Below are 14,575 nucleotides of genomic sequence, written 5' to 3'. Positions count from 1 at the left end.
CAGAATTTAAATAATTGTATTCCTGGTAGCATGGAAATTGTTTGATTTACAGGTTTTAAGAGCCCCAAATTTTCCTAGAAAAGTATTTTATAAGGTGTCTTTAATTCTGGCCATAACCGTGTCCCTCAGGCTGAGGTTGTTGGTGCTCTTTTGGTCCCATGTAAAGACAGATTTCATTGAAATTGTTTATTGAAGATGACTCCCCATGTTTTACTGACCTTTTTACCAAGAAAAGTTTCTGGGCAGCCACAAGGACTGTAATGTCCTGTGTAGCAACATGGACACTCCTCTAACAACACTGTCAGGGCATTTGTCAGTATATTGCTTCCTCTGACCACCACTGTGTTGCAATGTGTGGTACAGTCCCATCTTACCGGGCCTGTGTGGCCTGGAGTTCCTCTTCCTTAGCAGCTAGCTGGGCTCGGAGCTCAGCTAGCTGGGCCAGCAGGTCAGCATGCTGCTCCTGGAGGTCGGCCAGCTCAGCCTCCACCTTCCTCTTGGCCTTCTCCATGTCTTGACGACCCTTCTCCTCCTTCTTCAGACGCACTGCATGTACCGAACGAAAGATGATACCGAATAAGGGTTTTACAGAGTTGTTCTAGGAAAGCACATTTCTGTATTAAGCTTGTTTGGTATTAATTTACATTTAGTCATTTGGCAGAAGCTTTTATCCAAAGGGACTTTGGAAAGAGAGAGTGAGTGTAAAGAGGTCTACCTAAAGACCCTTACTGGAGGTAGGTCACAGCTGGGATTCAAACCCGCATGGAGGGCTGCAATCTCACCACTACACTATCTAGCTGCTTATGGTATTCATAACCCATAATCCTGTATGTTTCTACAGTTAATCTCGATATCCACCTTGCAACACAATACATCTAAAGTGTAGCACTTAAGAAGAATTTATCAGACACATGTACTGTTTGGCATCCTAAAGAAATAGAAATATTTTTTCAGCTGTATTTTATTATTATTATTATTTAATATTCTTCAATATAAATGGAAAATTTCTTACATTTCTTTGGAGCACTTTATGAAGTGTGATGATGTATTTTGTTGAGCTTCATTGTAAGTTTTTAAAAACTTTTTTATGTTATTTCACTAAAGAAAAAAAACTCTATAATCTATAATATAACTCTATAATGAGCTGCATTCTTCTATATATCTAAACAATAAAATAATTGTATAAATTGTGGCATTAAAGAGATATGTGCTGACTGACCCTCCAGGTCAGAGATCATGGACTCGTGTTTGTTCTTCAGTTTGGTCAGATTCTTGGACTTCTCCTCCTCCTCAGCCAGGTTAGAGCTCATATCGGCCATCCTCTCCTCCAGAAGCTTTCGCTCCTAAAAGCACACATGCAAGTATGTATTATACACAGCCGCACTTATTTATGTAAATATGGTGGCCAAAGCATTGGAAACACTTCTTAGCGTAATATACTCCTGACAGTTTCAACAAACACTGAGAAATTATAAACTTGTAAAAGTAGAATTCATGGGGGAGCTACTGTACTGGATTGCATTAGATTGTACAGGTGTACCTAATAAAGTGGCCAATGAGTGTACACATGAAAGCCTCAGCACATAAAGCTGCTCATTCATACCTTATGCAGTTTGTTATTCTGGTCCTCCATGAGCAGGATGTCCTCCTCCAGTTTCTTCACCTTTCCCTCCACAGCCACTTTCTCCAGCTGGAGTTTCTGACGAGCATCTTCCTCCTCTGCTATGTGAGCCTCCATGAGCTGCACAATATCAAACACAGGTCAAAAAAGATTTTTGCATTTGCTTTTATGCACAGTACTGTATGTTCATTATGTACACTCTAACATGCTGAATTTTAAAAGGCTTCAGTTTGTGGTGACTATGTCTGTCACCTGAAGCTGCTGCTCCATGTCCTTCTTTTCCTGGTGCAGGACGTTGCTGCGTTCCTCCTCCTCCTCCAGCCGGGTCTCCATCTCGTGCAGCACCTCCTCCAGCTCCTGCTTCTTGGCCTCCAGGCGCACCCTCATCTCCTCTGCCTCTGCATATAGCTCTGTCTCTGCCTGAAGCTTCTGCTCCAGCTGGGCTCGCTCTTCAATCAGCTACAAACAGAGACTTCAGTCAGTTCTAAAAAAGGTTAGATTAGAAAAGATTTAAATTTGCGTTTATTTTACCTGGGTGTGTTTCTGGGTGATGTCCTTCAGTTCAGTCTCAGCCTTGGCTGCTACTTCTCGCGCCGACTTGAGCTCCTCCTCCTTCTGACCCATTTCCTCTTCCTGCCTGGTTACCTGCAGCAGGGGCTTCACCTGTTCCATGGAGAGACGCATCACACGACCATTAATCTTGAATATTCAGTATCCTGTTTCATATCTCATAAGACTAGCAGCACTGTTTTCTTATCTGATTATTATATTTTTTGTGTGTGAGACCTTAGTGAAGAGCCTCCACCACTGCCAGTTCTTGAGTTTGAGGTAACAGGCACAGTTCCTCTGGATCACCTTCATAGCAGTCAGTTGTTGTTGACGTTTACTAAATGCCCTGAAAACACACATCAATAAATCTGATATGTGCTTGTGAATAACTTGTAATGGTCATTGGCAGTAACAGATATAATCATGTAATAAACCCTGTGACTACTTGTTTAGAAAATAGGTTAATTTCCATACTTGCGAGCCAGAAAACCTCTTGCTTGTGCCTGGAAGGCGATGATGACGACGGTCAGTTTCAGGTCTCTCTCTTCCTCCAGCTGGGCCAAAACCCCTGTCCTGAAGAACATCTTACTCTGACCAATACGGTACAGGTTAGGATCCAGGTCCAGGTGTTTTACCTGGAGAAGAGGAGATTGATTAAAGGGGTCAAACAATACACATTATTGCAATAACCATGTTTACTATTCACTGAGGGGAAGAAAGCATTTAATCAACAGCAACATTTTGTTACAGACAAGTATCCAGCTTCATCCAGCTCACCATCAGACAACAAGCTTGTTTGCCATCCATGAAACCTTTAGGAATAGCACTGGCAGCCAAGATCTCGTATCTACAAACAAGAAAACAATAATCACTTTGCCATTTTATTTAATTACCGTCATAGTTAATTAACCGAGTACTACAATGAATTTAGCAATAATTTAAAGTCTGAAATGCTTTAATGTCAGGAAGTTTAACACGTTTGCAATAACCTAATTCTAATAATCAACAGGGCCAAGAATGTTCTTTGAACTATGTACTGCATACTGGCAAATAACCCTACCATACTTTAAATTCTTGGCGGAAACACAATGTTAATATGAATATATATGTGTAGAATTATTATGACTATTAGTCCGATTAGTTATTGCACCATATGAACGGCTCTGTGCTGAACACAAACTCTTAATCCCTCCTTTTTTTTTATTTTGAAGGTTTTGACCCAATGTTTAGTATGGTATTGTGCTGTTGTGATGATAATTCAGCACTGATACCATATTAATTCTTACAGGGCTAATCGTCACCTTGTGTTTTTAAATTCATTATTCATTGCTCTCTAGTGGTTACACTGAGGACCTGCAAAACTACAATTAAATTACTATTAATATGAGTACCTTCACAGTACTTAGTGGCCAAATGTATTTTTGTAACAAAGCTTCTGTTAACATACAGCCTTTGTATACAGCTGCTCCAAACTGAAGCAATACTACTATTTATTATTGATGCTTTTAAAGAATTTTGACAATAATTATGAGTTTAAATAGTCCCAGATAGGTCTCAAACCTTTGTCTGAACTCCTGGAACACGATGCGGTTTGGAAATCCCTGTCTGCATATTCGAATTCCTTCCAGCACACCGTTACACCTCAGCTGCTCCAGCACCAGGTTGGAATCCATCTTTCCAGCCTGAAGCACAGCAGCCAAACGGCAAGCACTGAATGTATGTACAAGAACAATCCCTTCTCTGTAGACTGTGGCTTATCTTAAATAAAATAACCTACCCTCTTCTCGTGGTTGGGAATGATGCAGCGGACAAAGTTGGGCTGGGTGTTGTGCAGCGTGGTCATCAGTTTGCCCAGAGACTCCTTGTACAGCTGACCCACAGTGCGGAACATGCCCTTTTTGGATTTAGTGGATGTGGGGACTGAACTTTCTGACATCTTGGTTATGGTCTCAAGGCCTACCACTCGATCCACTAACACAGGGGAAAACACAGGAAAGGATTTAAAACATGTTTGATTATAACTACTAAAAATCTAAATCTATTAAACGACAAGGAATAAATGCCCCCTAATGGATGACTGACTGTCTTTCCACAGATCCTGGATGAAGGTGCTGGAGGAGTTGTTAAGCAGAGCCGTCACATTGTCGTTCAGTGGGTCCATGTTCTTTGTCAGCCAGTTGGCGGCATTGTAATCAACCTAAAAGTGTAAAGTTTGTCAATATAATGTATAATATAAATAATATAATGTATATGGCTTAAATCTGGACATTACTTGTTAGTCAGACACATTTATTGCTAGTTTTGTATTTTCATGGTCAACTTAGCATATCACTTACTTTAGTGTTTAACTTTTTTAATCTATATTAATTTATGTCTATTGTGTGGACATTATTATTGTCTTCTATAGTCATCAGTGATCCTCACCTTACCAGCATAGTGCAAAACAGTAAACATGAGTTTGTCTTTGTGTTGTTTGGGTTTTGAGAATTTAACATGACCAGTGTGGGTGTTCAAAAGTTTGTCCACAAAGGAAACATCAGTGGCTTTGGGAAACCAGCACTCCTCATCCAGCAGAGCCAAGATGCCTGGAGGGTTGTTCTACAAGACACCAAAGGACAGAGAGACTCCATCTGAGATGATACAGTAAGTAAAAATAACATTGAACAAGCAGGGTGTCTATAGCAGGACACCATGAAGGAAGCTGCTGCTTACTAAAAAGAACATCACTGCACGCCTGAAGTTTTGCGAAAGCAAATTGACACTCATCAGTTGTCACATGCAGAGGAAAACATTTGGCTGTCATTCTGATATCCATACAGATTTTTATAAAATGCCTCCTCTCAGATCAAATGCAAATGCAATCTGGAGTGAACCTTCAGTAAAATTACTTCCCAGAGTTGATGGGAGCCTGCAGCCTGTGTGGTTTTAAACTTTTTAGTGTACTGCCCCACTGAATACAGAACATTGAAATGTCTAAATGTTACAAGGGCAATGTTTTAAACTTCTAATGTTTTGGATTTGCTTTGATTTGCTTTTACTAGAAGTAAGACAACCTACACAGACTATTTAACTTGATCACAAAATGCATAATTTCAACCAACTCTTCGTTCAAATAATTTGTTTTGCGTCATGTATCTGTGCTGACCGGTCTCTCTATGAGCTCGATGCAGGGCTGCAGGTCGAGTCCGAAGTCGATGAAGTTCCACTCGATGCCTTCCCTCTTGTACTCCTCCTGCTCCAGGATGAACATGGTGTGGTTGAAGAGCTGCTGCAGACGCTCATTAGTGTAGTTAATGCAGAGCTGCTCAAATGAGTTGTCCTGAGAAAGGGAAGCACAGTAGATAATTGTGAAATTAGGGATTAAAACATTATAATCAGGAAATGTTTGGTTTTAGTGGACATTCACCTCAAAAATCTCAAAGCCTGCAATATCCAAGATGCCCAGGAAGGAGGACGCCTGCCTCTTAGTCTTGTCCAGGGTCTTGTTGACTCTTGCAAGAATCCAGTGAAACAGACGCTCATACATGGCCTTAGCTAGAGCCTCCACTGCAAAATCAGCCTGGGGGGGGGGGACAAAGAGGAGCAGGATAAAAGCTAAGAAAGTTAGCTTTAAAGAAAGAAATAGAAGAGTATTTGTTTTATGTGTTTAGCAAATGAGATTTGGTTTGTAATTAACCTGCTGCTTGGTCTGAGCCTTCTGCACAACCTCCCTGCCCACTTTGATGCGGGGGGTGAGGATGGCACGGGTGAAGTCGGTCACATTGATGCCCTGCAAGTGGCACACCTTCTGAGCAGCTGTGTTAATAGAGAAAATCCCAGAATAAGAGGAAACTTTAGAAAGGTTTAGAGGCTAATTTACAGGTATCGGGGGTATTTTTGAATCATTACCGGTGTTGTCAGGCATAGTTGCCTGCTCACTGTTCCTCTCCTTCTCAAACTTGATGTTTCCCAGTTGGAGCACTGTGGATACCACCTTTAACATCCCTGCAGAGAGGAAGAAAAAACAAACAGACAGAAATCAGTAGTAAGTCAGTAAAAGTTAGAATAAGAGTTTTGATGAGCTCTGAGCAGCATGTACCTAATCTCTCCTCACTAGTGAAGCCCATGATCTCCATGGCTTCCAGAGTCTCATCAAACATGTCATTGTCCTCCTGACCAGGAATCTCCACGTGACCCGCTACCAGGAAACGATAGCTGTTGAAGTCCTCCAGCAGCAGCTCCTCTGCACAACCACAGACACACACGTTTGTATGGTAGTCATTGTGAGAACACTCATTGACATAATGTATTCAACCCCCTACTGTTGAGTAGGCCATGCTAATCTACTCTGTTTCAAATTTTAATTTATCATGTGTACAGCCTTACCCTCACCCTAAACCTTACTCTAACCAAAACCTAATTCTAACCCTAAAACCTAGTCTTGAGCTTAAACACCCTTCTTATTGTGACTGACTAAAATGTCATCACTTCATCCTTACTCCAGTAGTAAAAAATGTATGCTGGTCCCCACAATGTCACATGGCCACACACAGTGAACGATTTGATTAAACACAATGTGAACTGCTTCTTGTTCACGTTATCTGTGTACAGAAGAGAGCAAATGAAATAAATGTTTTCAGTTTTAATCTTACATCTTAACAACATTATTAGCTTCACTGGGATGATAATTATTGGACTGTTGTATTAGACTAAGCTAGTTTCAGCCATATATACCTAGTGAAGTGGCGACTGAATAGAATAGAAATAGAAATGAAATGATATAGACATGCATTTAAAAAAATGTTTGCACATTTTTGATGCTCACCCCTTATCTTGCCTTGTGCTCCTGCCACCATGTAGTAGAAAATGTGAAATGCTCTCTCTGTGTTGGCTTGACGAATACAGCGAGACTTCTCCAGCAGGTCTGATCAGGTCAGAACAAAGTTAAGCAGATCACCAGTTCTGTGTTCACATTTTATTTCAAGCTATATGGGACAACTTATTTGGAAATATAGTTTACCATGTTTTCATTTTATTTTTATGTAAAATAAAATAAAGACTAAAATTTTAATTTAATCTGGCAATAAAAAAGGATACAGGTGTCAATATTTGCTCCAACAATGTAACCGGTCACATCAAAGTTGAGCTTGATGAATTTTCCCTGTGGACAGTTGCAGACAGCAACAGGTACACGTCAACTGGAGTTAATAAAACAATTAACTGTGGCAAACAGTGAGTGTCGACTTCCAAGTGATTGAGGCACTTACAAATCGTGAGGAGTTGTCATTCTTGATGGTCTTGGCGTTTCCAAAGGCCTCCAGGATAGGATTAGCCTGCAGCAGCTGCTTCTCCAGCTCCCCCTGCAGGCACATGAAGATGTTACACATCTACATTCTTCCACATTTTACAATAAGTGCGGACAAGCTTGGGCCATTATATTAAATGTTTTATACTCACATAGGCCAGATTTCCTTGCTGCTGCTGCTGTAAGAGAAAGAAAAACAGCAGAAATTTGTCACAAGAGCTTTGATCTAATCACATTTAATTTTCTTCAAAATTGGACACCCACACGACAGCAGGATCAAGGGTCAAGCATCAGTAAATCTCAGTTACACAAATCCCAGATAGTTTATCGCTGGATTAAATGCAGCTGAGAGAAGAGCACCTTTAACTTTAAATGAGCACTATAAAGGATTTGTGGGGAAAATATTAATATAACAGCAAACAAATAACTCAAAGTTAAATCACAAGCCAATCACCCATGAATACAGCCCTTCACCATTAACAGCATGTTTTATTGTATTTTCTCAGTCATGGTGATCAAAATCAGACCGCGTAGCAGTACAGGGAGAGTAATCTGTCCTCACCTTGGTTTTAGCTGCAGCAACTGAATCCTATCATGTACAATAGAATATGTGATTTAGTATTTTGTGTTCAGATACATCAAAAAGAATTATGTATAAATAAATAAATAAATAAATAAATATATATATATATATATATATATATATATATATATATATATATATATATATATATATATATATATATATATATATAAACATATTTCTTACTTTATTATTTAAAAATCTGTTTTACAACATTATAATTCTCACTACACTACTCATATTCTACATATAGAATATGTATGAAAATATTCTCGTTTAGATGGTGATATTGACATTAACCTAACAAACTGAAATATAGGATCTATATACTTTCTCCACCACTGATTTCATTATCACAATTATCACACTGGCTTGTGTCTGTCAATGCTGTTTGTCAAGATTATGGCAGAAATACAACATATGCTGTGGTTAGGGAAGAGGTAAGATTGTTACTGAGCGGGAAAGGTCATTTTTACAACACATTTATCCCCCTCAGAAATGTAACCTTAACTGAGCCAAACCCTATCCTTTGTATGTTGAATTCGTTGATGTGTGATATTTAAATGATTTCCATAGAAATGTCTTTCATCTTTCTGAAAGCAAAAGACATTTTTACTCACAGGGTTGGCATCCTTCTTGCCCTTGTGTGAGGAGGCGACAACAGCCAGGTACTGAATCACCTTCTTAGTGTTTTCTGTCTTCCCTGCTCCAGATTCACCTCTGGGTGACAGACATTGGAATGAAAAATGGGCGAATGACAGAACGAATATAACAGAGTAGAGGTGGAAGACAAGAGAGGAGACCATAATGAAATGGCGATAACATAATAATGTGTTTTTCATTTTTAATTAAGTCAGTGCAATGTCCAACCTGAGTGAAGGCAACAGCATATGCATATGTGTGGGCTCACATGATGCACACTGTGATGGAAAAAGTATTATATGTTTTGACTCACGTGCAAAGAATTGACTGATCCTCCCGGTCTGTGGAGAGTGAGTGGTAGAGAGAGGGATGTTAAAACTGGGAAAATGTTGTTGACTGAGCTGAGCTCGTTAGTCGAAGCCGAACTGAACAGACCAGACATGAACTCTGAGGTGGTGCTGGCCGCTTCACTCGGACACGAGAGCTCTGAGATCTCGTTCAGAGGGAGATTAGCCTCCATCACTCACATCGTCTAAAAATAGAAGGTGGATGCAGGGCTCCTTTGCTGTAATCTTGTCTCACTGCTCCATGTAAGGCCATTGTGGAGCTGAATGGAAAGTACACAGCTGGTCTGAGGTCACCGATGGACCATCCGGAGACCAGCCGGCACGCTCTGAGGCCCCTTACTGCCACCATTCAACTCTTCTTAGGTAAAAATCTGTTTGTTGTTTCGATGTGAAGTATTGTAAAGTGTACTGGTGCTGGCTGGTCTGAAGTAGCAGCAATTCAACATCCCTTTCTTGTGATTAAGCTGAACTGACCGTTTAAACATCAATATAAATGAATCCACTTTCCATAAATACCAAACATACTGACAACGTGTTGGCACAGCAGTTACCTTGCATCATGTTCCTATAGGCATTGTCTGTGATGGAGTAGATGTGTGGTGGCACCTCGTGACGTTTCTTGCCCTTATACATGTCAATGATCTTTTCAGAGTAGATCGGCAGCATCTTGTAGGGGTTCACCACCACACAGAACAGACCTGAGTATGTCTGGCAGAGAGAGTGAGAGCAGTTCAGATAAAAAAAAAAAACAACTTTTGTTCATGTTCTGCTATGTTCCTGCAAAGAGAAAACACTCCATGAAATTAGATTTCATAAAATCACTGATTGCACAGTTCCATTATATAACTTGCTTATTTGGACTCATCCATAAAATAAATATTTAAGTTATGACTGTCTGGACCTTCTTTACATCGTCTTATAGCATAAACGGGCCAGACATGACATGAAGCCTATATTTGTGTCTCAGTGTATGGACAATTAAAAAAAAAAATCCAATATCACTTTTTAATTTTAGACTTTTGTTTTCCCGCAAACAAAATTTCCTGCAAGCTCTTCACGTGGTTTGTTAGTAGTTAGTTATTACATCTGTAATAACAGTGAGATAATGTGCACTGAATGAAAACACAGATCACAATCTAAAATGATTTAACTATTAAGAGGCATCAGATTCTCCTCCACTCTATGATTATGTGAAGATGACGGAGTGAGATTGTAATGACATGCAACAAAGGTTCTCGGCTGGACGTGATAGTGAGACTTTGCAGTTAATATTTGGGCATCTTTTTTTTTACATGTGGCTGCAGCAGATTGTTAGTGACATATGTGCATATTGTGCAGTTTTGATGAATTGATAAGCAAAAATTCCAAATATTAACAATTGTCAGTATTCGCTCCTAAATGTGAAACGAATTGTGAACGTGACTTTGGAAATTTTAATAATAAAATCAAACAAATAATCAACTAATTCACAAATAATCAGTACTGAAAATAATTGTTAATCCTAATTATCATAATAATCCTAGATCGCAGCATTTGAACCACCACTTTAAAAAAGTATTAATTTCTGCTGCATGAAATGCCACAACCAGCCTACACCCTGTTTAACATAAAAATAACTAACATATATTTAAAACCTAAACCCATAAACAAACATTTAACACAAGGCTTTACACTGACATTCTATCCAAGCTCTTAAACTATATTATTAGACTAAAAAGTTCACATTATTGAATTAAATCTGTATCATAAAAATCCTACAGCTGGTTACACTTAAACCGTAGATTTATGAGTGTTTTTCTAACATATTAAGTCCACATTATGTGACTCTGCATCAGCTTCAAGAGGGTAACAGCTCATTTTCAGACAGGTTATGAGATTTTTTTTGGGGCTGCTCAAACACTGTCTGATCATATAAGGACTGGAGGGACTGGAGTTCTTAACTTCCAGTGATCTTCATGGCAGTATGTATTACACGGGTAAGCTTGGATATTAATTTTTACATCCCGTACCTTATTAGACTTTGTAAGACTGACTGAAAAAATAAAAACATAAGCTGTTGATACTTCCAGTACATCGTCTGAGTCTATGTGGAGAGCACAGTGTCTGAACTAAGTCCTTAAACAAAGACTTTTCCACCTGAACCTGGAGTCAACATGGACTTCCAGGGATTTATAAGGAGAAATTAGTTGGCGGGTGTGGGCCCCAACATCTGATGTTAGGACGTTTTGACATATGTTGCAGATCTTTGGAAAGCATACGATATATAGATGTATATTCTGCTGCTCAACTACAACTGTGACTAGACATTCATCTCTAAAGTAGTAGGTTACGTACAGTACTGTGCAAAGGTTTTAGGCCCTTTGGATTTTAATCATGCAATACATTCAGACAGACCTGTGCATGGCTGCAAATAATTAAAAAAATATATTATTATTGACTTTTAGTGCCCAAAAACTTGTCTTTCACTAATATTAGTGAAAAGGCCTGGTGTTCTTGGCTCAAAAAATAAATCTTACAGGTTTACTTAATAACCATTATTAACCATTGTCTGCTTCAGAAAATGCAGAGTGAACTGTAGATGATGTTAACAGTCACAGTGAGGTTCCCACATAAGAAAACCAATACACATATAAAGTATCCTTTAATTTGCTGCAGGGGCTTATTCTTTGGCTCACTTAGTGCCTAATTATTCCTAATGCTATTTCTCTTTTTGTGTTTCTCTGTGCTAAATTCTCTTTCTCAGTGTGTCTGATAAAAATCAGACTGTACACTGCTTTTCTCTCTGTGGTCAGGCAGCGGTGAAAACTCAAATGTAATAACAGCTTAAAGGTTCAGATTAGAGTTAGCGGTTCTGTCAGGATCCCTACAGATATAAATTTACAAACGAGTGTTTGTTTCTCACATAGATCAGGCTGGAGAAGTATCTCTCGCGCAGGTTGTGGAGAACGGAGGCTTCGTTGAGGAAGGTGAGGGCGGCCATGTCCTCCACCTTACTGAACTTGGGAGGGTTCATCTTCTGGACGTCGTCTTTGTTCACCGTCAGCTTCTGACCATTGGAGAGCTCCACCAGCACCTGCAGTCAAGATCTCACTCTGTAATCAGGTTTCGTGTTATCTTTGAAGACCTGAATTTACTTCTAACTTATGTACTTAAGAGATGTGCACTTTAATACTGTACGTTGGTAGAAAAAGGCGTCAACAACCAAAACACAAAGGTAGGCAGACAAAACTGCCAAACCAAAACTGAAGCATACAATTTCATTTATTAATAAATGACCCCTTTTTAAAGCTTTTGCTATTTTGAGTAAAAACAAAAGTTGAAAAGTCATTAATTACTACTTATTAGTGACTGAAAACTAAAGTGCCCAGGTTTTTTTTTTTAGATTACATGTGAGCTTGAGTGCGTCTCTAATTTTAAAAGTTAAAAGGGTGGCTGAGAGGAGAGTTCTTTAGGCAGAGCCTAAACAAGTTTGTTTCCACTGTTTGATTGTTGCTTATATTCAGACATGCTGTTACTCAGTTTCTTACTGCAGCATCATCTGACATCAATGACACCATCATATTACCTGATCACCTTTCTCCTCCTTGAGGCTGGCTTGCTCAAAACCCTCCCTCTCTGACGGCACCCACACCATCTTCTTGGCTGCCCAGTCAGCTTGTGCCACCCCACTGTTGCGAAAATCATTTTCCAGGTACAGGTACTTGCTGTCATCAGCAGCTGGGTCAGCCATGTTGAAAGTGTCCCTGTTAGGAGCTAAATCAGCCGGTGGCGTACAGGCAAGGGTGTCTGAGACAATGTCAGGCGGTTCAGATGAAGTCGAGCTGATGTCTGGATCGTCACTGGTGACTGGATCGGCCTCTGGTGCAGCGATGGGAGTTGAATTGACTTCTGACCTCTGTTTGCCTTCTGGCCTGTTAACATACAGCCGCAGAAATCACACACTACAACAAGTTCTATTATTGTAAAACAATAAGTTGTCCATCTGCAAGACTGCAACAACAGGTACAACTGAAGAAGAACAAAGCGCCCGTATTTGTGCACATACTCATCATATTACATTTTCTACACTGGATGACTTTTTCAGAGTATTACCTCTGAGCCCGTGTTTCACTTTTCCACAGATATCATGACTTTGGTCCTTATTACAGGTCAAACTCCACAAACAAATAATTTTTTTTTTTTAAATCAGTTTGTATAATCTTAGTTATAACCTTTTAGTTTGCAACAGAGCTGGAACCAAGCATTATTTTCATTACTGATTAATCTTAATTGTCAGAGTAAAAGGTTACATGTTTGCAATGATATTTAATCTGCAATATATAAACCAGCACCATATGTCCACATTTGAAAAGCTGAGGAAATTTGTAAAACAATGAATCAGTTATCAGAATAGTTGCACATCATTTTCTCTTAACTGACTACCCTTGATAAATTGTTATATCATCAGCTTTATTTACCTTACTATCTACGGAGCCAAAGAAGACACCCGTTTTGACAGGCTGAGCAGTATTTTTACATGTGTTCATATATATAGCTTCTTCTTTACATCTCATCACACAAAAGACAGAAGTGAGGCGAACAAATGAGCATCAATAAAAAAAGACACATTAAGTCACGTTTCCTACCTCTGTCTTGCTCCCCTCTGTGACTCAAACGGCAGCTTTTGCATCTGACTGTCACAAATATCATTTCCATTTGGTTTTCATGAACTATCTGACAGATTGCTGCTGATAACAGCCTCGGTACATTTCCCTAGGTTTGCATGGAGCTACTTACTCACTTATCCTCGCCTCTGTCTCTTCATGCGGGTCACAAGGCTGCTTTGACCTCCAATTGAACAGCAGGCAATAAAACATGAAAAGCAGCGCACAGATAAACCCTATAATCAAACAACTCAGCTGCCATGCTGGAATGCCCATGTTTGGCTAACCCTTTACTCCTGGTAGCTTGGTAGCCCAGGAGGGATGCTAGGGACTTAGCAGGCATACTACCTTATAAGGTGCAGCTCATGTGTCCAGCCAAGCTTACCATTTACACCAAAATGGTGACATGTCACAAGGTGCGTCCATGTGTGGCCAGCAGCACACAGGCAGAGCTCAGCAGGTATGAGAGCAGAAATCAATATGCATCATCTGCCACTGATGTTTCAGCCATATTTGTTAGGAAACTGAATATTTCAAATACCTCCCTGAAGCTTTTCCCAACACCTGGATACATTTAAACCATGTAGCAGACTATTAACGTTGAATTACATTGTTTAAATTAAGTTTAAATTTCCCCTTCACTAGCAAATGTAACGCACTATGTTGCACTTGATGTGTTTTTGGTTTGAGACAGAACCTGTAGCTGCTTTTAAGCTTGGTTTAGAGTCATAATTAGGCTTGTAAATAAGTTAACGAGTCAAAGAGTTAAAGAGAAGAATTAAAAGTACATCTTCCTCTAACAAAGTCTTCCTACTCACCGTGCAGCGCTTCAGTCGTCAGTGAGGGATGGAGGCTGAACTCAGGATAGTGAGAATATCATGTCAGGTAAATGAAGTGATGATGATG

At 39.5% G+C, this 14,575-nt stretch overlaps 1 protein-coding gene across 2 annotated transcripts in view; it reads right to left on the bottom strand.

Annotated features, from left to right (window-relative positions):
* The window catches only part of LOC113158205 (myosin-11-like), a 22,479-nt gene extending 7,904 nt beyond the window's left edge, over positions 1-14,575 (bottom strand). The window contains exons 1-28 of one of the 2 annotated variants that reach the window (XM_026353942.1): positions 14,488-14,575; positions 12,592-12,937; positions 11,929-12,099; positions 9,578-9,734; positions 8,993-9,020; positions 8,658-8,757; positions 8,017-8,043; positions 7,607-7,633; positions 7,417-7,509; positions 7,247-7,310; positions 6,975-7,073; positions 6,249-6,392; positions 6,059-6,154; positions 5,847-5,965; positions 5,577-5,729; positions 5,316-5,489; positions 4,595-4,768; positions 4,253-4,367; positions 3,948-4,141; positions 3,731-3,852; positions 2,948-3,017; positions 2,645-2,805; positions 2,408-2,516; positions 2,153-2,284; positions 1,874-2,080; positions 1,604-1,741; positions 1,220-1,343; positions 375-546 (exon numbers count right to left, since the gene is read on the bottom strand). In XM_026353942.1, the coding sequence (XP_026209727.1) occupies positions 375-546; positions 1,220-1,343; positions 1,604-1,741; positions 1,874-2,080; positions 2,153-2,284; positions 2,408-2,516; positions 2,645-2,805; positions 2,948-3,017; positions 3,731-3,852; positions 3,948-4,141; positions 4,253-4,367; positions 4,595-4,768; positions 5,316-5,489; positions 5,577-5,729; positions 5,847-5,965; positions 6,059-6,154; positions 6,249-6,392; positions 6,975-7,073; positions 7,247-7,310; positions 7,417-7,509; positions 7,607-7,633; positions 8,017-8,043; positions 8,658-8,757; positions 8,993-9,020; positions 9,578-9,734; positions 11,929-12,099; positions 12,592-12,756 (3,335 nt within the window). In that variant the 5' untranslated portion in view covers positions 12,757-12,937; positions 14,488-14,575. The remainder of the gene's footprint in view (positions 1-374; positions 547-1,219; positions 1,344-1,603; positions 1,742-1,873; positions 2,081-2,152; positions 2,285-2,407; positions 2,517-2,644; positions 2,806-2,947; positions 3,018-3,730; positions 3,853-3,947; positions 4,142-4,252; positions 4,368-4,594; positions 4,769-5,315; positions 5,490-5,576; positions 5,730-5,846; positions 5,966-6,058; positions 6,155-6,248; positions 6,393-6,974; positions 7,074-7,246; positions 7,311-7,416; positions 7,510-7,606; positions 7,634-8,016; positions 8,044-8,657; positions 8,758-8,992; positions 9,021-9,577; positions 9,735-11,928; positions 12,100-12,591; positions 12,938-14,487) is intronic. The other variant, XM_026353951.1, reaches the window with a different exon arrangement.

The sequence above is a fragment of the Anabas testudineus genome, chromosome 8 (assembly GCF_900324465.2).
Source record: "Anabas testudineus chromosome 8, fAnaTes1.2, whole genome shotgun sequence".
NCBI lineage: Eukaryota > Metazoa > Chordata > Actinopteri > Anabantiformes > Anabantidae > Anabas > Anabas testudineus.
This window is presented reverse-complemented; position numbering and strand designations above follow the sequence as displayed.